Consider the following 26,698-nt stretch of genomic DNA (forward strand, 5'->3'; position numbering starts at 1 on the left):
CTCGAAAAACCAAAAAAGAATTACATAGTTTTTGTGGCTAGACCTCAACAATTAAACTAAATACCAAGTACAGTCTGAACATACACTATGAGACGAGATACTTAACCACATCACAAGAGATATAAAATCCATGTGAAGACAAGTAAACACCATGTTCTTCACATGGCCGTTAAATTACTTTTTAGAAGGTTATTATTATAGCTCCCTTTGGAAAGAGAAAACGGGAGAACAAAAATGCAAAGCGACAGATACCGAAGCTGCCTTGCTTTATTACTTCAAAAAGCATCAGAAAATTTAACAGGCTATTGACAATGTCTGTGTGGTGGGCACAGATTTACCACTCTTGTATTTTGCATCCCTTCCTTCTTCCCATCACCCCACCCTTCTTGAATATAAGAATATTTAAGCCTCTCTCTGCTTCACATACAAAGGCAATTCAACTTATAGCATTCTTCATGCAATTAGTATCATAATACACGAAAAAGAAATGTCCCCATTAATGCCATCTGAAGGACAAAAATTTTAAATGAAGCCTCACATCAGCAGAAACTAAGTCTTACATCTTTATAGCTGCATCAAGGATGGAAAAGCGCCGTCGGTGAAACATATACCAAGACAATGCTGCCATCTAAAGGCCAAGGCTTAACATGAAAGATGTGTGCAATCAACTGCGGCCATTCCCGACTATGCAGCAGCTCCAAGTCTTTTGGAGAAGATTAATAACAGAGTTCATTTGAATACTGATCAAAGCACAAGTCAAATTCTATAGCATCCTTTCTGGCATAGTGTTCTTTCTTAAGTTCCTCTATTAGTAGCTAATGTAATTAGCAAAGACCAATAATACTTGTCAAAACAAAAACAGTTGACTACTTACATATTTCACTTTATTACATAAATACATTTAAGTCCTGTGGGAAGTTAGTTATCCGATATTCAACTGTCCAACAGAGCTCAATGTGTTCTGAATTCCTTTTAAGAACCTCACTGAGAATTACATTGGCTTCTCTTTAAGGTTTATCACAACACTTTAAATCCTCCATGAAATAAAAACTAAACCCAGACCTTATTTCCTTCGGATTTAAGTATATGTCACATTTTCAATGTAATACAACATGGACCAAAAAAGCAAGAAACTGAAGCATAACCTCCCCCCGTGAATAGTGCCTCCTGTGCAAGGCCACTAGCTACCTCCTCTGGCGACAACAGAGGTGTTTCTCTGTGCTTACAAACAAGAAGATAAGTGTTCGTCAAATCAACAACTATCCCAGTAAAGACTAGAGAATGTGTGAGACAGGGTTAATGATCTTTAATTATGTTGTGTACCATGAAAACAAAAGCTGAATAAATCACTTATCAAATATGAACTACCTTAGGCTTCTAGTGTATCTTATGGTTCAGAAATTGCATTAAAAAATTTGAGAGTATTTATTATGCCATTTAATCTTCAACTATAACCTGAAAGACAAATATCAATATAACACCATTAACATTAAATGAGGTCTAATGGCCTTCAATAATTTCTGCTGGGTCACAACACAAGTAAGGAACAAAACGTCAGTCTATCTAACACAGAATACCTAACTCTATAAACTCAGACACCCTCAAGTGGTTACATTTATATTAGCTTTAAAAAGAACTCTGAGGTACTTTTTATTGTGTATTTTCAAGGGAAAAGCGTATTTTGAGGTAATAAAAGCACTTTAGTTCACAGTACTTCTATTTTAAAATAACTTTGAAATAGTGTCATCTCAATAGAAGAGGTGATGCTTCAAAACCCTTCCACAACTGAAGTCCATACATGTGAGGCATTTCATTGCCTTTTAAAAATGAATGGGTCCTCTTGAGGACTAGCATTCATGTACCAGAAAGCACGGAGAAAGCTTCCAAAGGAAGGAGGCAACCAACAGTTCTACCCACTTATGACACCTATGAACCACATCAACCACCACCTCGGCGTGATAGCCCTAAGGGTCCAGTAGTGGCACAAATGCATCAGTGGTAGCTCCATTAAAATCTGATCAATAAGAGGAAGACCAACCATGTCTGGTACTGGAAATCTACCTAAATACTCAGTACAAGGGAAATCATCGTTACTGAGGAAAGCCTACAACCACTAATTTACTAAGCCAGCAAAATCCCTAACAACAATCTATAAACATTTGTCCTTAGACCCACAGATAAGTGATCTGCACTCTTCATCAAGGAAACTTCTATTAGGATCAATCCATGTGAGTTTATTAAATGGGTAACAGAATTTATTAAGATATAAATTGAGGACACGAATACAGAATGGAGTTGACAGCTGAAGACATCCTCTGATCTAGCCAGGAGTGAATCCACTTCGCAGGCAGGAGCAGGAAGAAGGGGCATGTGACCCTTCAACTCCTTATAAGAGGTCACATACAAGGTCAAGAAGCACCACCTCCTTTGGGCCTTACAGCCCAAGGTCATGGGCAGAGCAAATAGCACTACAAACGTCTCGCAATAAATAGAAACCACTACAGAAAACCCCAACAATCAAAAGGCAATTGTGAACCCCAGTCCCAGTAGACATCTAAAAAACACTCTCTCACCTAATGCTCGGGGAACATTGCAGAACAGGAGGCAGAAAGATTGGGAGGGCCAGAGGACCAGGGGGCTTGCTGTGAGACTACATCCATACAGTCTTACCAACGTGACCCCCAAACTGCTGTGAGACTACACCCATACCGTCTTACCAACATGACCCCCAAACATGAGCTAAACAATGACGACACCAAAAGACATGCCAAACTGAAGAGACCTACAAGGCTTCAACCCTACACAAAGAACCACAGACAACTGAGGAAAGCCAGGAGTGAGAGCAGTGGTCTTGTCTTCCCCAGGGAAGAGCACACTGACTGGATAGCCAATACCAAGTGGTCAGCCCTGAAAACACGCATACAAAGAACTATACAAACTGAACAAGTTATATTTAGGAATACAGATGTAAGCAATAACAGAGAAAAAAGGCTATGAATCTGAAGGAGAGTGGGGAAGAAGGGTCTACAGGACGGTCTGGATGGAGGAAAGAAAAGGGAAAAAGTAATTATATTATAATCTCAAAATTCTTAAAAATTTTAGAATTTTAAAAACTGAAAATAGCAATAAAAATGTCGACATTTTGAGATGCAAATTTAAAAACAAGTCTTTTTTATAAATACATTATTTTCAACACTGGAAGTTCCCACTAGTTCCTTCCCAGTGATAACATCTTCTGGTAACTGATATGATATCCCTATCAGTTAAAATTAAATGGCTTTGCATTTCATTCAGCCATAAATAGGACTGAAATGTGGATACAAGCTACAGCATGGATGAACCTAAAAAAAGACACAAAGGATCACATGCTACAAAACATATAAAATAGGATAATTTATAAAAACAGGAAATAAATTGCAGTTATCAAGTGCTAGAAAAAAACAGGGAGCGATGGCTAATAATAAGGGTTTGATCTGATAAAGAAATGTTATACAATTAGATATTGGTAATGACTGCACAGCTTATGGATATAATAAAAACTAATGAATCTTATGTAATTACATCTCAATAAAAGAAAATTGAGTAGTGCATTATACACTGTGAGACACACATACATGTACTTAAAATATAAAACTTACGTAATTATCAAGATTATTTGCCCAAATTTACCAGGTCCTATCTTTTTACCATTCTAAGTAAAAAATTTTATTTAAAAATGTATTATAATTTATACACTATATAATGTATTATATAATGAGCATTAAAATATTCTTAGTCTAGAATTATAATTCCACAGAAACTCAAACGATGGACAGGTTTTGCCAACAAGTTTTATCTATTCCAGTTTACCTGGGTTAATTCACTGTCGAAATTCTTTAAAGACACAAAGAGTACATTAAGTGAAGAATATTTAACAACCCAGCACCATACACAAGCATCTATTCACTTAGACGACCACACTAGACAACAGTTTGGAGGAGGTCTCTGCTTTTCAATGAGTAGGATTTGCCACTTGACAACCAGAAGATAATCTGTAAACAAAATACAAGGGACTCAAAGGGTACCAAGCTGACAGCATGAATGCAAACAGCACTTACCAGTTTGTTCTCCTGCATGTATATTCTCTGTAACTTCAGGCAGCCCTTAGCTATGACAATCATGCCCTCATCTGAGATCTTGTAGCACTGGCCAAAGTGAATGTCTTTGAGTTCTCTGCATTTGGAGCCCAGCTGCAAACAAAGACATTTGGCTCAGTGCTCAGAAAATGACAGAGATAGCGTATTTCTAGTGTACAGTATTCTAAAGTAGCCATACCAAAGTTAAAGAATGATTTATAAGTTACATTTAAAATAATACAATCTAATAAAGGCTACTAATAACTTAAAACAGTGTTTTAGAAACCATCTACCTTCTAACAAGCCTGTTTCAACTACATTACAAGACACCAAAGTACAGATTTCTTAACAGTTTTAGTTCAGGCTTTTATTTCTCTTAAACTTAATAGAGTGTGTAGATGGTGGAAAAAAAACCTAAATATACAAATTACAGGATAGTCATAAAAATCAGTATTATATGGCCATTAAAAACTGGAGTCTCAGAAAAGTAAAGATATGAAAATATATACACTTTTACAGCGTAATATGTACATGTTTAAATTAACATGCACACATACAAAAATAGGCTGAAATACATACCAACATGTAGACAATTAGTTTTGATTAATGACTGCATAGAGCTTTATCCCTTTGACTATCTATGCTTTTTAATACTTACTCTTTAAATTAGCACAGTGTACTGTTGCATTATGATATTTTCAAGAAAATTTGTTTTGGTTGATTCTTCTCCCCCCACACCCCCCACAGCCCCTACACCCCTTCATCTTCCATCTCCTCTATGCTTTCATATCACATGGACCCCCACTGTCCTCTCCTCCCTCAGCAAAACTGTCCTCTCTTGATCTCCTAATTTCTCAATCTTTGCCCATACTCCTCTCCCCTATCTGTCTGTCTCTCTCTTCCGTGTGTATGAGCGTGTGTGTATGTGTGTGTGTGTGTGTATGTGAGAGAAAGAGAGAGTGAGTGTGTGTGTGTGTGTATGTGTGTTACAAGCTGAAATTCATATGAGACAGAACATGCAGTCTTTGTCTTTCTATAAATGGGTCAATTTGCTTAAAATAATCTACAGATCCATGTATTATTCCTGCAAAATCCATGTGTTATTCCTGCAAATTGCACAATTTCATTTTTCTTTACAGCTATGCAAATTTCCACTGTGTATCATATTTTTGTTACCCAATCATCTACTAATGGGCATCTAAGTTGGTTTCGTGTCCTTGTTATGACGACTAAAGCAGCAGGAAATATAAATGCACAAGTATCTCTGCGCTAGGAGGGAGTCCCAAGAGTGCATGCGCAGAAGTGGTATGGCCAGGTCGTATGGCAGACCTGGTTTTATGTCTCTGAAAAGCCTCCACAGTGACTTCCATAAAGGCCACACTAGTACAGGCCCATCAGTCGTGAACAAGGCTCCTCTTTCCACACATCCTCACCATGACTTATCATCACTTTTGATGATAGCTCTTCTCACTGGGATGAGACAGAATCTCCAAGTTATTTTCGTTTGCATTTCCCTGATGGCTAGGGACACTGAACCCTTCTGTAAATATTTATTGGCTGTTTGTGTTTCTTCTGAGAACTATCTGTTTCATTAATTCATTTCCTTTCATCTTAGAGGGACTATTAAATTTTTGCAGTTCTTCATAAATTCTAGATATTGGCTCTTGTGTGAAGTACAGCTGGCAAAGACTTTATCCTCTTTTGTAAGATCCTGTACATTCAGCTGACACTTTTAATTGTGTGTAGTCTCATTTGTTAATTTTTGGGATTATTTCCTGTTCAGAAGGTTCCTATCTACCTTTAAGTGTATTCCCCGTTTCCTTCTAGAAGTTTCAGATTTTTCATTAAGGTCCTTGATTCACTTTGAAGTGATTTTATACAGTGCAACAGAGGCGGATCTTAACTTTACTCATTTGTTGAACATTACACATTCAGAGCTGGGCCGGCTTATTTCAGGATCCTGTTCCATCCCATTGGTTTGCAGATCTTATTTTTCTGAAAGTATTTCAGGGTCTTGACACTATAAGTGGATAGTAGAATTCAGGTATTAGAACACCTCGAGCTGTGTTCTTTCTCCTTAGGAAGTCATTGGCTATTACTAGTTTTCTATGCTTCATATGAACCTTTGGATTATGTTTCCCAGTTCCATAAAGAATGTCAATGGAATTTTAATGGTGACTGTATTAAATCTGTATATTAATTTCAATAATACAATCATCTTCATAACATTAAAATTTCCAATCCAGAAGCATGGAAGATTTTGCCATTTTCTAGTATCTTCTTTGGTTTTTTTTTTCAGTGTCTTCAAGTTTTCATTTTAGAAGTCTTTCGCTCCTTTGGTTAGGATTATTCCTGAATACTTTTAAAGAATATTTCCTCAATTTCTTTCTTCAAGAGTTTATTAGTATATAAGAAAGTCACTAACTTTTGTATGTAGATTTTGTATCCTGCAACTTTACTGAAAAGGTGTACTAGATCTAATTTTCTGGTAGAGTCTAAGGGGTCCTTTAAGTATAGAATCATACTGTCTATGAATAAAGATAGCCTGACTTCTTTCTCTATTTTTGTCCATCTGTGTTATGTCTTACTGCTTTGGTTAAAGCATCAACATTCTCCAGGAGAGTGGCGAGAGTGAAATTCTTCTCGTTACAGATCTTAGAGAAAAAGTTTTTTCCCACTTAGTATAATGTTGGCTATTTGCTGGATACAGCCTTTATTGTTTATGGCATGTTCCTAGTATTCCTAATTTCTCCAGAACTTTCATCAACAAGGCAAGCTAAACTGTCCAATGTTCTTCTGAGGATGTGGAGATAGGTGCTTTCAGTCCTTGTCCTTACTTGTACTTTTAAGTATTTCTGAATGAATGAATGGAAATACTGATCAAGTTGTACATGCAAAGCTCTCTCGAATACTTCTTTTTTTCAGTGTGGAAGTTCTGAAACAGGAGCTGTGGATACTACACAAGCACTCTACCACTCAACCTCATCCCTGCCAAAAGAGCCTGCTTTAAAATGGACAAACGCAAAAAGCCATGATTGTTGCTTTATAATTCTGTCATAGTTAACTCCAGATTCAAAACTACTCAATGCATAGTTACCAGAAGAGTAGAAAACAAGAACATGAATTCATTTTCATAAGATCGTTTACCTAAGCTTTAGTCTTTCCTTCACATTATAAGCAAAACACCATGGTAACTAAAACACCACTACAGTACAGTAGCTAAATTGGTGGTTTTGCACATAATATAATTTGAACATAATTTGAGACATTGCTGTTATTGCATATACCTAGAAATATAACTTTCATTGCTATTCATCATACTCATTAGTATCAGCTGTCAAATCCCATTTAATTCATCAAAAAAGGCAGGTATATTTCTAGAACTTACACTAAGAAAACTGAACCCAAACCAATATTCAGAAGTCTGAACTGGCTCACATGTGTCTGACAGAGGATAAAAACAGGACTATTCAAAGTCTGCTAAGTACCACTTTAACCCTCAACCACCTCTCCATCACTTTCTACATGGACCTTGCTCCTAGTCCACAATGGCAGAAGACTGCTGTTCTCAGGCTAGAGTCAAGTCCAGGGCTGGGGTATTTGGGAGTAGAACACAGCGTTTGAATTCTGGCACTAAGAACAGAGACACATTGCTAATAAATCTGAAATTACATAAAAGTTCATACTTGTAGAACTGGAGGAACTTTTAAAAACCTATTAAATGTTCCAAACTGAAAGGGTTCATCCACATGTCTAGCACAGATGATCAAAACAGACTTATCACCATGCAAATCATCATACAATTTCACCATTCTAGCTATGAAGAAGATTCTCCAGGCTTCCAACAAAATTTAGATTCACACAAAGGGATGAATTAAGAATGCCTCAAACTTCTTAAAAGTGCTATAATAAAGCACCAGAGCAGTACCATCAAATTCTGAATAACTGTATTTCTAGAGTAGAACTCTGCACTCAAGACTTCAATTAAACTGAAAGAATTACAGGTTTGGTTTTTTGGGAGTGTTTTGCTTGTTTGTTTGTTTCCAGACACTTAAGTTCCCAAAAAACTATCTCACATGTATTTTTAATAAGGATAGTATTTAAAAAAAGAAAAGTACTCTACAAAACATAAGAATATATCAAAGAAAGAAGACATAACAGCTAGGTAATAGGAAATCGAATCCAACATCAAGATGAAAAGAACTAATGGACTGTGCTGAAGACATATTAAGATGGCATTACTGCAACAACCCTTATATACAAGATGTCCAAGGTAGATTCTTCAGGGTGTCCTAGCTACGTTAAAGAAGGCAATTCCGTTCAGTAGCAACACATCGATGCACTAATGCAACAGGGAAATCTTAGAGCTCCACTAATGACGAATGTAAAAACGAAAGAAGGTAGAATGACACAAATTCCAAACAAAGCAAAAACTACAGAAATTCTGTCACAAGATGAAAGGATAAGAACCACAGGAAGATATTTAAGAGGGCTGAATTCTGGGGAAAGGAAGCAGCTGTCTGGCTGGAACAGAGAACTATAAGAAGCAGATACACTAGGTAAAGCAAAGGCTTCCTCCTTCTGGAGAAAGTCCAAGTAGCTGCACTCCTCATGGGTACACTGATTCCACTATAACTAATAAAGAAGACATGTTCATTGCATCTCCACACTCCTTTCCCTTAGGAACAGACTGCTTCCAAGAAGCAAGCACTCCTGACTCCTCTGACTGGGACTCCTCTGCTGGTCTGTTTTATCCAGCTCTAAGTCAGATGGCCAAATGCCAGAGTCATGTTAACAAGCCCATTTAGCTCTGGAAGAAGCAATATCCTCTACTTAAAAGTTTCTGAGTAATAAATCTGATATATTTTATTCCAATATTGTTGGTTTTAGTCTCAATCCATTTGGATTCTGGGCAACAAGGACAGAGCTCCCTGTGACCTCAGCAATTAGTGCATCAGGAAGAACACTGACAACAAAATGGTTTACACATCTGTCATGACTGGGGCTTTGGTGGAGTCTTACACATCACTGTGTGATGACAAGCTGGTGAAACTTCAGGTCCAGACAGGATATTTCAGTTGCTTGCATGGCACACTAACATTTACAAGTGATTTTGATGGTTTTGTTTACAAGGAAATGACATCATGGCAAGGAAAGGACCAAGCAGACAACTGCCACAATTGTCTCATTCTTTCAGTTCAAGCTGGTTGTTAGAGAAGTCTCAGGAAGCGAGCCAGTATGACTCAGTACCAAAGGAAAAAACACCAGTTAATGTCATGGCATTTACAGTCCGGTTTTAGACCGCTTCCCCCACAAAGTAGATAAATCCTGACTTAACTAATTACCATTATTTTATCCATAAATGTCCCAGGTTCTAGACTCTCCAGGCAGTATCAAATCAGTAAGCCTTGTTGATGTCCTTCCGGTCTCTCAATGTTGTAAAAGTCTGTCTATGTCCCACAGTAAAACATTCAAAGAACACCAACCTGTACCTTTCTCTGTAAGCTTTCCCAAGTCTCCCGTCCCAGAAATAGCACACAAGTCTTCTAAACATGGGATTCTCTATCAATGAAGACCACACTAAAGACACTGGAGCTCCGACCCCGCCAGTGGACAGATCTCCATCAGATCCCTGCCAACCAGGTGAAACCCACACAAAGGTGGTACCTTGAAAATAAGATACATCTCTTTCTTAGTCACCATTCTCGCTATAAAGAAACACCATGACCAAGGCACCTTGGGGAGGAAAGGGTTTATTTGGCTTACACTTCCAGATCACTGGTCATCACCAAAGGAGGTCAGGACAAAACTCAAAGAGGGCAGGAACTTGGAGGCAAGAGCTGATACAGAGGCCATAGAGGAGTGCTGCTTACTGACTTGATCCTCATGGCTTACTCAGCTTGTTTTCTATAGAACCCAGGACCACCAGCCCAGGGGTCTACCCATCTACAGTGGGATAGACCCTCCCCACACTGGTCAGTAACTAAGAACATGTCTCACAGGATGATCTGCTTATGGCCCTATCTTCTGGAGCATATTCTCAAATGAGGCTCCCTCCTCTCCGATGACTATAGCGTGTGTCAAGTTGACATAAAGCCAGCCAGCATAACTCCTACATGAAGGTTTATCGAGACCATCCGGTAGAAAGATCTGGGAAACACTGTCAACTTTCCATAGACCCACCATAATGAGCAGAAGATTGAGCACATGAGAGATTAAATTGATCACTCAGGAATCGCTGTATCTATTAACGAAACAAGTTCTGCTTTCTCACCTCCTGTATCCTAACAGCGTTTAAAAAGCCAAGCAAACTGAGGAGTCAGCACTTTTCCCCTCCATCTGAGAAACAAGGATGCAGGGCAAACTGCTACACACGGTTGCATTTTACCAGAACCTAGACCTCCCAGCAGAAGCAGCAGTAAATAGGAAGGCCTGAGCTGAAATAAACAAATTGCTTGAGGCTCTGGACAGACGCTGAGAGCGGGACCCATAGGAGGTGTGGCTCTAAGACGCTCGCACTGCTCTAGCTTCACTGACAGAAGTTCCCGTCTTCACAGCTGTGTCAGAGAAATCACGTCATGATTCTGACCGTGGGAGAGAGCATTCTGAATACACCAGAAAAGTCTGGGTTGTTTTGTTCCATTTTATTCTGTGAGGACAAGGTCCCACCTTGTAACCCTGGCCTAGAGATCTCACAGAAAACCAAGTCCTGGGTTAGAGCTGTGTGCGCATGCCCATTCTGTCCTTACCAGGGCTGGTCCTTGGGAGAAACCTTTCGCCAAAGCCTCACATGCTGGAGTTCTGTCAGAGCCTAAGGCCTGTCCCTGGGAAGTCCTTTGCCTTGGGACATACCTAACTTCGGTGTCCTGTGCTCATCCTATCCCACCTAAGGCAGAAGCAAAAACAGAAGCGCCCGGGGATTTTAACACCGCAGGTGCACACGCACGGAAAGGTAAGAGCCCTCATCACAGGACTACAGGAGACTCCCCGACCATACACAACCCTTCCCACACTCCAGACAGAAGTACCGTTTGTCAAACTATAATAGCCACCAAGAGTATTAAAGGGTACAGGTAAATACACAGACAGGTAAAAGAGAATTAAAAATCACTAGAACTAGAGTCTGACAGAGCTAGAATACTGTTTTTAATTATGTCTAATATACTGAGGATTTTAATGGAAAATATAGGCAACATGGACGAACAGATGAATGACAGGTTGAAATTCTAAAAAGTAATCAAAGTTAGAAATAAAAATGTTCATTAGCAGACTGGACAGAGCTCAGTGGAATATGGCGGGGGCAGAAGGGAGGGGGTTGATTGTATGAAAATAGTAACTTCTAAAACTGAAAGCAAACAGAAAAGACTGAAGAGGTGAAATGGAATGGCCAAGAGCCCACTGGCCACTACAGAAGCACAGCGTAACAGCAAAAGGACTACAGAATACCAGGAGAAGGAAGGAACAGTAGCATTTGAAGCAGCTGGGCCTAAGCTTCCCCACATTAGACACCACATGCCAACCTACGAAGCTTAAATAACACCACAAGGGATTATCAAACTATAGAGAATCAAAGGTGAAATAAAGCCGGGCGGGCGGTGGTGGTGCACACTTTTAAGTCCAGCACTCGGGAGGCAGAGCCAGGTGGATCTCTATGAGTTCCAAGGCCAGTCTGGGCTACCAAGTGAGTTCCAGGAAAGGCGCAAAGCTACACAGAGAAACCCTGTCTCGAAAAACCAAAAATAAATTAAAAAAAAAAAAAAAAAAGAAAGAAAAAACCCTGTAGGAAGGCAAATGATAAAGACATCCTCCCTCCACAAAACCTCTCATAAAGTATGCAAGAGAACAGAGTGCAATGTTTAAAGTTGGACGACAAAAAAGCACCAATTAAAAGGCATAGACAAGGCTGGAGAGATGGCTCAGAAGTTAAGAGGACTGGCTGCTCTTCCAGAGGTCCTGAGTTCAATTCCCAGCAACCACATGGTGGCTCACAACCATCTGTGATGGGATCTGATTCTCTCTTCTGGCCTGCAGAATACATCTGTATGCATAATAAATAACTCTATGCAAAAAAACTATAACAATTTTATTCATAATTGCCTAAGTTGGGTATAAACTAAGATATCCTATTGTAGTTGAATGGAGGAGAAATAAAATGAATGTCAAGATTATTAAGTACTAAAGAGAAATGAGCTATAAAAGGACATAAACATAAAAAGTCATACATTTAAACATGTATGACTAAGTGGAAAAAAGTCAAATTTGAAAAAGCTACACAATGTATAACTTCATATGGAATAAAGACAGTCTAGAACAGTTAAAATTTGGAAGAAAATAGAAAGAAAAGTGGAGGCCAAAGGCAGGAGTATAGTGTGGAATGAAGAGGATTCCTAGGGCAATAAGGATTTTTAGAACAGTGGAAATGTTATTCTAATCTTAAAATGTACATCATGTATCTAAGCTCAGAATATGTAAGAACAGTAAACGCTAGCACCAACTCTGGATGCAGAAAATGATTGTTAGTGACGGCTTAGCACTTCTAATAAATAAACCAGTGAGGGACAATGAAGGACATCACACATGTACAGAAGCAGGATATCTCTACATATTCCTCACAGTTTTGCTTTGAATATAAAAATCTTTTTTAGCTGGGCATTGGTGGTGCACACCTTTAATCCCAGCACTCGGGAGGCAGAGCCAGGCAGATCTCTGTGAGTTCGAGGCCAGCCTGGGCTACCAAGTGAGTTCCAGGAAAAAGCGCAAAGCTACACAGAGAAACCCTGTCTCGAAAAACCAAAAACCAAAAAAAAAAAAAAAAATTTAAAAGTCTTTTTTAACTTATATAGAGACCAAACAGATGGCTCGGAAGGGTATTTGGAACCAGACACCACCACCAGAGTCTGATCCCTGGGACCCACATAGTGGGCAGGAGCTGAAGGAAGCCACAAGTTGTTCTCTGACATCCACATGCATGCTGCTATGCACACACATAAGTAAGTTAACAAATAAATTTATTAAGATGTGCAGAGTACATTCACAAAACTTAGAAGCATATTAGATTTTCGATTATTTTTAAAAGGACTTGAGTGGACAAAAGGGCTTTAGTAGACAAAAGCTGTATATTGACAATTTTAAGTTGAGATAAAAAGAAAATACTTCAAAGTAATGATTCAAAAATATAAGAAAAACACAATTAAAACTTAAAAAAAAAACTTGAAATAGCTATAATAACTTCAGACAGTACAAACTTCAGTTTAAAGTTAACCAGGAATAACATGGGAAACAAATAATGACAAAGGAGACAAAATACATCAAGATGTAATGAAATGTGAGAATGTGTGAAGCCAAAGCTAGCTACAGGAAAAATAAATGAATCCAATATGGTGGTTATGGATATTAATATCCTTCTGTCCCAAATTAGCAGATCTACCAGACAAAACAAACCCAAAACAAATAAAAACAGTAAGGGTTCGGCTGAACTGAATTCAACTACACGATCAATTGACTGGATAAGATGGATTACTATAGCCCACCTCATTCATTAAGACAAGAATACAGATTCTTGGAAAGTTCACAAAGATTATTCAGCAAAACAGACTAAATTCTGGACCATAAAAGCCAGCTTAACAAAGCTAAAAAAAAAAAATAGCAATTACACACTGTTGTGAGACCACAATTAAACTAAAAATTAGTAACAGAAATATCCCTGAACTTTCCAAATATTTACAAATTAAGCAATGCTTCTTTAAATAACTCATGGGGGAGGGAGGAAGAGAGGGGGAGGGAAAGGGGGAGGGAGAGGGGGAAGGTAGAGAGGGAGGGAGGGAGGGAAAGAGGGAGGAAAAAAGCCATACCTCAAGAATCACTTGAAAATATTCTCAACTAAAGGAAAGTCCAACACATCAAATTTTACAGAACAGATCCAAAGCATTTGTTAAAGAGGAGATACATGGTTTGGATGCTACTGTAAAGAGTGTCTGGGTTCTGTTCAAGATTTTTAATCCTGGTACTCCACTAAAAATTTGGTTAAATTTTTTTTAATGTTTTCTACACACAAAAGCATGTCACCTGCAAACAGAGGTACCGTTTCTTTTCATGTTAATGCATTTTTCCATGTTGAATCATCCTTGGATTCCTGGGATCAATCACACTTGCTTATAACAGGATCTTTTTTATAAGTCCGCTAAATTCTGCTAAAATCTTGCTAAGGCCTGTTACAAACGCATTAGAGAGCTCTTCAGTTGTTTTTGTGACCACTGACTGGTTAAATGGCTGGTTAGTTACATGTATAAATAAGCTCCCTTGAACTTTTTGGAACAATCAAAAAAGGTTAGTGTTAATTCTTTAAATGTTAAAGCTGATTCTCCAACAATTCCATCTCATGACTTATTTTAAGTCTGCAGACTTTCTAATTCTTGAATCAGTGTGTAGTTTTATTCCTAGGCATTTTTCCATTTCTGGCTAATTTGACTCTTTTTTTCCATGTATTGTGTTTCATGTAATTCAGTAGCAATGTCCACTTTTACTTAGGATTTAGTAATCTGAGTCTCTTCCTTGTCCCTTCCCCCACCCTTACTCAACCAATTTCAAGTCTGTCAAGTTGATGGCTTATTGAAAAGAATTTGTTTGGGTTTTGCTTTTCTATGGTCTCCTGTTCTTGGTTTTATGACTGATTATTACTATTTTCTTCCCTCTGCTCCCTTGGGCTAAGCTTGCTCTTCACTCACAAATGCCTTCGGATATACACAGAGGTTAATGATTTGAGGTCTACCGCTGTTTGCTGTAAGCTCTGAAACTGTCAATCACCCTCTTGGTAGAGCACATGTTGACTCTCAGACATCCTTCTGTGCAGTAGTCTACTTCCACTCATTTCACAGTACTTTCTACATTCCTTTGTGATTTCTCCTATGAGCCACTAGGGATGAGTATAATGTTCAATTTCCAAATATTTGACCATTTTACAACTCTCCTGTTACGTTTCCAGTTCATTCCATCATGGTCCCAGAAACTACTTTGTATAATTCAGTATTTTTAAGTTTGTTAAAAGACAGTCTATTTATGAGAAAATTCCATGTGTACATAAAGATATGTATTCTTCCATTTTCTTATTATTTATATACAATTTTGTTTTCCTTTAGTTCTTTGTGATTTTCTTCAGCTTTTTATGTATACTTTAAAAAACAAAACTGATTTTAAAAGTTAATCTCAGGAGTCCATTGCTTAGGTTTCCTCAAGGATGGAGTCTGTGCATTTTTTAAGATCTTTCAGTATACCATATTTTTTATTCTTGCATGTCTTGTGACTTTAGTCCAAAATTGGGTATTAGAAGGGCTAGAAAGATGGCTCAGTGGTTAAGATCAGTTGCTACTGCTGTAGAGAACTTGGGTTCAGATATGAGCATCCACGGCAAACAGCTCACAGGCACCAGTAAATCCAGTTCTGGGATCCGACGCCCTCTTCTGGTCTCCACAGTGATGCATGTATACCTACTCAGGCACACATATACACTTGTGAAATAACAATAAGCAAATATTAGGTAGAATAACACAATATGGTGACTTGGGAAGGTAGACTCTCCTTCAGTCCCTGGGATCTACTGCTTTGGCAACCAGGATTTCAAAAGATGTTTCCAGAAATAACACATTTAAAAGGAAAACCTCGCTCTCTCTCTCTCTCTCTCTCTCTCTCTCTCTCTCTCTCTCTCTCTCTCTCTCTCTCTCTCACACACACACACACACACACACACACACACACACACACACACACACGAGTAACTTGCAAGCAAGATCGATCTGCACTATCCCCTCTGGACCAGGGACCTGCACCCCACATACTGAGAATGCATTGCTATCTTTATGACTGTTGCCAGCCAAGGAGGAGACTGAGACACAAATTGGTTTGGAGGGTTCTTGGTTTGTTTTTGTTTGTCTTTTTAAGCCACAATGCCATATTCCTTCTACTCTTAGTTGGCCTTTTCGTGTTTTTGTCTTTGAGGTGTTGGTTTTGCTTTTGATGTAGTTCTGGCTGACATAGAGCTCACTCTGTAGACTGGGCTAGCATGTGCTGTTTCCTGACCACATATGTCCCCATACTGCTGGACCTGGATCATCCACCATCACTGGCAAGCTTTCAGACATTTCCACAGAGCTTTAGAGCTGCCTGCTCAAAGATTTTGCTCATGGATTGGGTTTGGGTTGTTTTTGTTTTTGTTTTTTTGTTTTATTTTATTGTTTCTGTTTGTTTGTTTGTTTGTTTGGGCAGCGCTGGATACTGAAACCAGAGCCTTGCATAGCCTAAGCATACCGCTGAGCTGTGTCTCTATCCTAAATATTTATTTTTTGAAAACTAAAAAATTCATAGCACAACCAGATTGAAACCTACTGATGATTTAATTTGTAAGTACTACTTTAATATGGAGAAAATCTACACTGGCTTATTTTCAGAAATATCTGAGTTCTATGACTCAAACTAGGTTGTGACTATCACATAAGATAGTAACAATGGATGTAATTTCTTAAACTTATTGAATGAGTTGACTATTAACAATCACTTCCTTAAAAACAAATTCTACTTTAATCCCAACACTCGGGAGGCAGAGCCAGGCAGATCTCTCTGCCTGGGCTACAGAGTGAGTTCCAGGAAAGGTGCAAAGCTACACAGAGAAACCGTCTCAAAAAACAAACAAACAAAAAAAAACCTATATGATAAAATATTAAGAAATCTAAAATAGCCTATTACTCTTAATTAAATTGCTCTTCACCCCCCCCCCAGATTCATGAGTGCAGTCTTACCAGTATGACAGATAGAATATATTTGTAAAATTTTTTCACTGATAAGATTACATGGCATGATTTCTATGAAGATACAAATATCAACATTCTTTTGATAATATTTTATAAAGAAGATAATGTTTAGTCAAAATAGCCCAACTTGTGTTGGCAAGATAACTCAGCAGGTAAAGGCGCTTCCCGCCAGCCTGGTGGCCTGAGTTCAATCTCTGGGACCCGGGTGAGAGAAGGCTACAGTTGACTCCTGCAAGGTATCCTCTTTCCTCCAGCTGTGTGCCATGACATGTGTGCACGCGCGCGCGCACACACACACACACACACACACACACACACACACACACACAAATTAATTTAAGCAGGGGGAAGGAAGCAAGATAGCCCAGTAGGTACAGGCACCAGCCACTAACCAGACTACCTGAGTTTGAACCCTGACACCAACATGGTAGAAAGAAAGAACTACTCCAAGGTGTCTCTAGCCTCCACATGTATACTGTGTGGCACATGCACACATGCATATGCATACACACACATACACACACACACACACACACACACACACACACACACACACACATACAATGAAGGAAGAAAACTTTTTTCTAAACAGCCGAACTTTTAAGTACATCACTATAGTCTGAGAAACATTATCAAGCAGAATTCAATACTTTAAATATCATAGTCTTGATCTATTAGAGCTTTAAATGAAAATGCTTTAAGTAACTGATTGCAAAAAATAATAATAATAACTCAAAAAGCATATACATTACATGTTTGCTAAAACCAGTCAAAATTGTAGCACTTAGGAAGGAAAGGCAGTTCAAAGACATTATCAATAAAAAGCATGTATACATTTCTGAACCACTTGTCAGTTTATTGTCAGAAGTGGGGGGGGGGAATCAACAGAATCAATTAACTGCTAAATTACTGAGTTCAAAGAAAAATAATAATCACAGAAAACTGTTAATCATGAATAGCTTCACAGCACAATTATCAAATATCAGTAGGTCATAAAATTAATTCACTAGGTGGGTCAAGGGCAACATTTATTTAACACAGTAATATAGAATAAAACAGGAAACAAATGTACACTGCACACCAAATCTTAATTGTTTATGCATACATAAAATCCATTCTCTTTCTACTATACCAGTAACACCACTATGTCAGTCAGAGCAATCGAATAAACAGCCCAACTTTTGCTACACCTTGCAAAAGCACAGTTAAGTTTGGGAAAACAGGGGCTGGAGAGATGGCTCAGCAGTTTAGAGCACTGGATGCTCTTCCAGAAGACCTGGGTTCAATTCCCAGCACCCACAGGGCAGCTCACAACTGTCGGTAACTGTATTTGCAGGGGATTCGACACCCTTATACAGATATACATGCAGGCAAAACACCAATGCACATAAATTTTAGAGGCTGGAGAGATGGTTCAGCAGCTAAAAGCACTGGCTGTTCTTCCAGAGGTCCTGAGTTCTATTCCTAGCAACCATATGATGGCTCACAACCATCTGTAATGATATCTGGTACCCTCTTCTTCTGGCCTGCAGGGATACATGCAGACAGAACACTATATACAAAATAAATAAATAAATCTTATTTTTTTTAAATGAGAATACTATGTGATTACTGAAGAACAAGTATGGAGGAAATATTCAGACAGCTTTCCTATTTCAATCAGAATACTGCATTGTATGACGCTTCTTCATAATTTAAAAACCATAAAATCTAAGACAAATATTAAAATAAGTTAAAGAACTCACATAATGGAGTAGAATTACATAATCAGTTTCAGAGTTGTAAAGTTTGTAATATTTGATTGTCACAACATATTCTGTCCCTTAAAAAACTTGCTGATTTCCTCTGCTTCAACCACAACTATGATTTTATTCTTTTTCACAATTACTCAGAGCATCCACAGCGGACTGCAAATGTGATGCCTATTGTGTTACATGAAACTTAAATATGGAAAGATAATCCAGCTGTTAATACATTGACTTTAAAAAATGTTTTGCTGTGAAATATGAAATGCTGAAAAGAAATCCTGTAAGAAATAAATCATGCTACATCCAAAAAAAATGTATATTTCTCCAGAAAAGATTAATATAATTGATTTTAAGAGTACTGTGAAATGCTTCACCTGTCCAGAGTAAAAACGAATCAGAAAATATTAAAATAAGGAAAGGTGTTGCTTCATAGCATGCCTGGGCAATAACATAGGCTCCCCTGTAAGCTGGCGACGTCCTTGATAAACAGTGAGTGCTCACACTCAGTAGACTCTATTCAAGACAGTCTTCCAAGGTTCTCCTCACATTCAACTTCCAAAGCATTCACATATAATACTTCAACTTAAAGAGCTTCCTTCGTGAATGAGTAAGCCACTCTGTCAGGAAATGTTAACTGCTATTCCAAAAGGAACAGTGTAAGAAGGAAGTGAAATACTGAGCTGACTTAATTCCAATTATTAAGTCAAATATATGTAGTTACCATTTTTGTCTTATTTTATACTCTTCAATTTGAACTTCCATTTATGGTACACTGGTATTTTAAACCATGTTTAAAATATGCCATCTGATAACATAAAAGGGAAATTAAAAGTTAACTTTTAAAAACTTATTCAGACCCAAACTGAATACTGTAACTTAAAGCAAAATCTGGTATAGACCAACTTAAAAATAAATTAAAAAAAAAAGAAAAATTAATATTTTTTTAAATTTAGAAATTAAATTTTAACGCCGGGCGGTGGTGGCACACGCCTTTAATCCCAGCACTCGGGAGGCAGAGCCAGGCAGATCTCTGTGAGTTCGAGGCCAGCCTGGGCTACCAAGTGAGTTCCAGGAAAGGCACAAAGCTACACAGAGAAACCCTGTCTCGAAAAAAAAAACAAGAAAAAAAAAAAAGAAATTAAATTTTAAAAAGGAGCTAATAAAATGGCTGGTCGCAGACATCAGGCACTGGGTGTAAAACACAACAAAATTAACACATCTGACTGTCTCCTCCTGCCTAAGCAAACAGTCACCACCACCACACAGAAAAGATGGCTCCCTTCATCTCTAGTCACCATTTGTCATGCAACAACTTTTCAGACTGTTGCTGCCAGAGCTGTTTAACTGGCGTGTGAGCGCACTCGGCAAAGGCCGTGCATTTACCTGCTTGAGTCCTTCATCCGTGAGTTTGTCCTGGTTGCCTACATGGACTTTCTGCAGGAAAGGACAGTGAGAGGCCACCGCAATGATGGAAGTGTCAGAAAGCTGTTTACACCTGTAGGCTGTGTACCTAAGAAGTCCAGGACACTTAAACGCTAAAACACACACGCCAGTGTCAGACATACTGCGACAGTCAGAAATGTTGATCTCAATTATATTCTGACTTCTGGATGCAATTTTTTCCAATAATTCATCAGTAACCTATGAAAGAAAAAGATATAATAAAATTAAACTTGGCTGAAAGCGGAAAACTACTTTGTATAATTTATACCAATCAGTAATAATTATATTATAGCATGAAAAACACAATTAAAAGAAAAACTTTTTTTTAAAGTTTATCAAGAATTGTAATATAATAATCTATCTAAATACGTTTTCTTTGTTCCCAGTTTCTGGTACAATTTCCTAAAACCCTTGGGACTTTTTGAGTGTCGGGGTCACTTGCTCTTCCTGAACAGAGTAAAGAGGTGACTGGGAGTGGAGCTCCTTGGCAGCTTCCGGGCAAAGAGTGGTGACCATAAAGACTAACAGGTAGCACTAGAGACATAGCTCAGTGGAGAACGCTCACCTGGCATGAAAGAAGCCCTGGGCTCAAACTCCAGTGAGAAAAACAAACACTAAACAGGTGACCAGAGAGTAGATCTGTCATCCCTCTAACTCCGAGGAGGGGAAGAAAAGGTTTGCCGGAGATTAGGTCATAAGAACTCATCAGCATAAAGTTAATAATCAACACGGAAGTGCTAAAGACCAAATATCCCTATGGTGACTTGTGACCTTTCTGATTGTATCCTTAATTATAAATGAGAAAATGTAAGCAGACTCTTCTGAGCTCACTGGAGAGCTGCAGCTACTCACCAAGGCCGAGGTGATAGCTCGGGCACCTGAGCTTATAGCTGTTTACTGTGGAATGGCGGACTCCTAGGGTCTGCAAGCCGCATGTGAGGGGAGGCAGGGTTACAGGACCTTAACCTAAGAGGTCTGCACTAGCTCCTGGGCACAGGAGCTCTAAAGACACTGGCTGTGAGTGCGAAATGAGCTCCATGGATTTGGTTCCAGAAGTAGTATCAGAACACAAGGAGAATATGCGTGTTACTTTTCATTAAAACCCTAAAAATCAACCATTTGGGGGGCTCACTTTAATTAAACCTTCAAGCTCACCAAAATCTACAATCAAATCTACACTGAGATTTAAAAGGTTTTACAACTAAGCAATTATTACATATAAATCAGTATGATACACATACTGGCTTCTGGTTTCGCTTGGTGTGTTTTAGGGGGGTTGTTTTGGTGTGAGAACTGACCATAGGTCCGTGCACACAGCAGGCAAGCACTCCACCACTGAGCTACATTCCCAGCCCCATGAACTGAATGTCTACACTTGATATCAGATGGCAGCACAGGATATAAACTGCAAGTTTACCGCTACCAGGATACTACCTCAGGGCAATAAATTCACAGAGGAGAAAATGCATCACTGTGTAGCAAAACATCAAAGGCTACAGAGCTGTCGTTGTCAAAAAAAAACTTTACTCATAACACTCAATACTAAATACAAGTAAACATAATTCATCTGGCAAAAAAACTCACATGGCCATCTGAATTTAAAATAATAATAAAATGCCAACCATGCATGTTCCCAGCCCAATCACCACATTTAAAGAGAAATCAGAGTTAATGTTATTCAAGTTCTTTGGATTAAAAATAAGGAAAAGAGAAAATGCAGATAAAGCTTAAAATGCAGAAAGAGCAGACTACATGCTGAGTGCGCTGGGAGGGAGAGCTGTGTGTGTGTCTGCTGAAAGCAGCCTGGAACCGCTCAGTGTGAGCCTGGAGGGCAGAGCAGTCAGGAGGAGGTGAGTGCCACCTCCTGCTGGCCTGAACATTCCTGCTGCACAAATAGTCAGAACCCAAGCAAGTAACCAACTAGCTCTGTAGCCATCCTAGCCCCTTATCAATGAGGAGGCAAGACAGAAAGGCTTATTATGAAAGCTCTGGAACTTGCTTAAATCTGCTTAGAGAGTGTGGTTCATAAACAAACTACCAGTGGTGTGTCAGCACTTGCTTGGACCAACTCACAAAAGCCTACTACGCACATCCTCGTAATCTACACTTGACAGCAGGCAGGAGCAGCCTGAAATAAGGCATGGTGGGGTTATCCATACCCTAATAATCAGCAGATGTTACAGATCTGCTTCCTTTTTAAGAAAACCTGTCATCAGCTACTTCCCAGTGCACCAATGGTAAATATCATGCGGGATTTAGATAGAGCAGTTAGGATTCCAATAAGATATCTTTATTGGATGTTTTCATACATTTCTAATGTCAAATACCAACTACCATTTAAAGAATGACCTAAGAATGCTAATAAACTGTCTGCAATCAGTACTATAAATTCCATCTGTTTTCTTAATCTAGGCCACCATGTAAGTATACTGAGCAACTGAACAATTGGAAAATTGGAAAACTGCCAGAAGTTGTTTATTTTTTTTCAAAGAGTTATTTTAGCCCAATTTACTTCCATTTATTTATCCATAAAACAGAAAATAACAGTATCTCCTATTGAAGCTGAGGAGAGAGGGATGAATTCTCATATCTAAAGCTGTGGACCAGCACATGGCACAGCGGTAGATGCCTGTGTGCCAACACTCTCTACCACTACACTATTCGGATGTGACCTCCCTAAATGAAAAGGTTCATAGCTTTGAAATGATGATGATAAATGGAGATACAAAAGATTACAACAGAGAGAAGACTCCCAGCTACCAGTCTGCATTAGAAACTATCTTTTCCACCACAGAATGTAGCTTTCACTTGAACTTATACACACACCCAGTGTGTGTGTGTGTGTGTGTGTGTGTGTGTGTGTGTGTGTGTAGCATTAAATTTTTTAGAACATTTTTTTAAAAAAGAAAGCATACCATTGTAGATTGCAGTCATTTGAAAAGAGAATAAAGATGTTTATTCAACTGAGTAGGGCAAATAAGGCTCTTAATAGAATTCAACTCAATACCTGCTGACGACTGCTAAGATCCAGCTGCTTCCAGAACTGGAAATCCAAGCAAAGGTCACGCCAGTACTTGCAGACCAATGATGCAGAAAGGCAACGTTCATCCAGGGACAAATTGGAAAATATCTGTGAATTACAAAAGGAACCATGCATGTGCTAAATGTTTTCCAAGGAATAGCAACAGGACACACTTATGGCTTAAGGCCAGTATGAATGAATACTGAATACAAGTGGACACCACCCAAGTCAGTCAGAGACTGTCCTGCAGAGCAAGAAGTGTAAGGACACAGGGACAAGAACAGGAACTACCACTACCTGTCAGTAAGGAGAGGAAGGGAAGAAAACAGAATGATACTAAAGTCTGTATCTTTCCGTTTCCTTAGAGTAAAACATATTACAAGGATAAATCAACAACAAAGGGGAGAAAATGCCTAAGCTTATGGAACAGAAAAAACTAGGGAGAGTCCTCTGAAGTTTTTGCCTGACCTTGGGAGCATAGGAACTTTTGGACACGACTTAAGAAAAAACAGAAGTAAACCATAACGGATGAACTATACCTCGTGGTACCTCCTAGACACTCCCAACGCCTGTCTAATGCTGAGAGATACAGCTAATGCTGAACATCCCACAAAATACCTGCTTGAGACTTCAAAACTTCAAGGTCATGAAAAAACAAGGAAAGACTGAGAAACTATTATAGTCCAGAAAAGCTCGAGCAGAAACAACTACAAGTGTAAATTCTGAACTGGATTCTGGACAAAAAACAGAGAAGATTAGCAAAGAAACTGATCAAATCAAAATAAAGATTCATTTGCAATTACTAGCAATACACCAATGCTGGCACCACAGTCTTGGCAAATGTACTTCAGGAATCAATCAATGAAGTCAAGGGAGACAGACTGGGTGCAGAGTGGAGGGGAACCTCTGTGCTATCTTCGTACTTTTTCTATAGATCTAAAATCATTCCATATAATACACATTGTACATCTTAAATATTGTAATAAAAATACAACTACTCCAAATTGCAAACTTACTTTAAAAGACCTTAACGTTATATCGGGCAAGGACTGCTGGAGCCAGGGTTAGGGTCCAGGCAGATCTTTGAAGATGTGGAGACCCGTCAACAAATAAGGGTATGGAGGTACACCAAGATACTGAACTGAACCAATTATGAGAAACACTTCTGAGACAATCGATAAAAATGGACACCCCAACAGATGTTAGACATAAAAGGAAATGAGTTTTTACTTTTTATATTATGATTATATTGATATTTTCATTGTCTTTTTTATTCCTGTACTTAGGAGAAATCTATCTAAAATATGCTTTTATATTCATTGAAACTTTTTTTTAAAGTCGAAAAGTTAAAACAAGCAAAGCATAATATTGCTGAAGGCTGAGTGAACACTATTAAAGGGTTTGTTTCACTATTCTCTACTTTGGCTCACATGTAGTAATTTTCACAGAGTGAATGTTGTTGAACAAACTTTTAACACACGTCCCTTATCTTTAAGCTTGAATCATTTATTATGGATATAGCCTTGGGCAAGCTACCTAACCTCTCTGTACCTCACTCTTAAAATGGGAACAATAGAACATTTATCTAGTAGGCTAATTGTGAGAATGAGAAAGCACCAGCAGTTGACACAGTGTTGTCTGAACAGGGTAAGAAGTTTATAAACCGTTTCTGCCATAGCTCTGTCTCTGCAGTAACTTCCCTCTGTGCATCCAAGAGTTGTGGTCTCCAAGCTATGTCACTATATCTAAACCTTGAGCCTGGGGGAATCACCACTGCAGCTGTCACAAGCATGGCGTGTTCCACAAGGGTGTAATGGAAAGCACAAATGCATGCATAAGAAGCATCTGGGGACTGTGGCTCCATACTAACCAAGTGGAGTAAGCTGGCTCTTGCCTGCGCTACTTAAAAGTAAAAACCCACTGACAAACTGAATTCCTTCTAATCTGCTTTATCATATCCCATAATGTTTTCTGTATTGGTTTTCATTTCCCTCAAATAAAAATATTTCCAGTTTTCCTGTGATGTCTTCCTTGATGAAGTCAGAGGCACGAGATTGTTAGCAAAACCTGTTGATAGCATAGTAAGAGTAATGTCCTCAAGACTAAACGTTAGTAACCGGCAGAGTGCAGAGGGAAGCAGAACTATGAAGAACGACCAGAAACGGACGCGTTTCCGGCTGGTCGTGTGGTCTCTGCCGGCACCTTCTATTCTCCTGCATGGAAACGAGTGTGGCTCCTGTGCAGACCTGCACGGAAACACAACACTGAAAGGGCCATTCTCTCTCCAGCCAGAGGACCCAGAAAATGTGCCTCTGCCAGAAAGGGTTCGCTTTTCTTTCTCTCTTCTCCTTTATCCCTAACTGCTCAGGCCCACATGCTGCCTCTGTGGCTGAGCTACAACATGACAGCTATACAGAATCCTAAAACTCCAAAAGGAACATGTTTCTAACCAAAACACCAGAGGGGAGAACTCTGACCTAATGAGTTTGAGTCCCGTGGAGCCACTGTTTAAAACAAAATTCATCATGAACACAGTCTCAGCCACACAAAACCACACAGCAGCCCAGCTCTACGTCTCTGGCAGAAACTCCATCTCCAATCCACAAAAGTAAGCTTCATTGGCACAGAGCCCTGCACACACATTTTCCAAGGCTGTGTGCCAATACAATTTTATAAAACCTGGCAGCAGATTTGCCTTGCCCCAGGCAATGTTCATGAAACCCACGTTATAACACACATGCACTTAAAGCTATAAATTCCTTCTAATCTACTTTAGCTGTATCCCATAATGTTTTCTGCACTGGTTTTCATTTCCTTCAATTCCCAATATTTCCAATATTCCTGTGATGTCTTCCTTGATGAATGGTTATTCAGACACACGAGACTGTTAGCAAAAATATGTCAGAAAAGTTCAATCCAAAAGTCTCTTCCCTCACAAAAACTGACAAAACTGTCAACATCAATTCTATTAAAATTTTATAAACTAGAAATTGGTTCATTTTAACCAAGAAAAGGAGGCAGCCAAGTTTCAGCATGAAGGCATCTCTGTCAAATGACTACTAAACGACTACCTGAGCAGAGACCTTCAGGGGCTACACACAACGCGACGCAGTGATCTCAAGAACTAGTTTGGAAGAGTTCACACCAGGCCGGGTAGTGATGGCGCACGCCTTTAATCCCAGCACTCGGGAGGCAGAGGCAGGTGGATCTTTGTGAGTTCGGGGCCAGCCTGGCCTACAGAGTAACATCCAGGACAGGCCCCAAAGCTACACAGAGAAACCTTGTCTGGAAAAAACAAACAAAAACAAAAACAAAACAAAACAAAAATCGGCAGGCACAAGCAGCAACAATATCCTAAAAGGGGAAAAAACCTAATTCTCAGAACTGCCATACTGCAATACTCCTACTGCCAACTTTAAATGTGACTAACACACAGTCAAATATTAGGTATGTGAAAAAAATTCATGTGTATAAATGAGACACAGACAGGAAGACCCATCAACAAGAAAAGTCATGGGAAACTGCGCATGAAGAAGCTGAAAACACATCAACAATCAAGGTATATATACC

General features: G+C 38.9%; 1 protein-coding gene across 1 annotated transcript in view; it reads right to left on the reverse strand.

Annotated features, from left to right (window-relative positions):
* Fbxl17 (F-box and leucine rich repeat protein 17) overlaps positions 1-26,698 on the reverse strand; it is a 450,353-nt gene that overhangs the window by 414,739 nt on the left and 8,916 nt on the right. Inside the window, exons 2-4 of the mRNA XM_028874005.2 lie at positions 23,114-23,236; positions 20,047-20,304; positions 4,098-4,229 (exon numbers count right to left, since the gene is read on the reverse strand). Of these exons, the coding sequence (XP_028729838.1) occupies positions 4,098-4,229; positions 20,047-20,304; positions 23,114-23,236 (513 nt within the window). The remainder of the gene's footprint in view (positions 1-4,097; positions 4,230-20,046; positions 20,305-23,113; positions 23,237-26,698) is intronic.

This window comes from Peromyscus leucopus, chromosome 13, assembly GCF_004664715.2.
Source record: "Peromyscus leucopus breed LL Stock chromosome 13, UCI_PerLeu_2.1, whole genome shotgun sequence".
NCBI lineage: Eukaryota > Metazoa > Chordata > Mammalia > Rodentia > Cricetidae > Peromyscus > Peromyscus leucopus.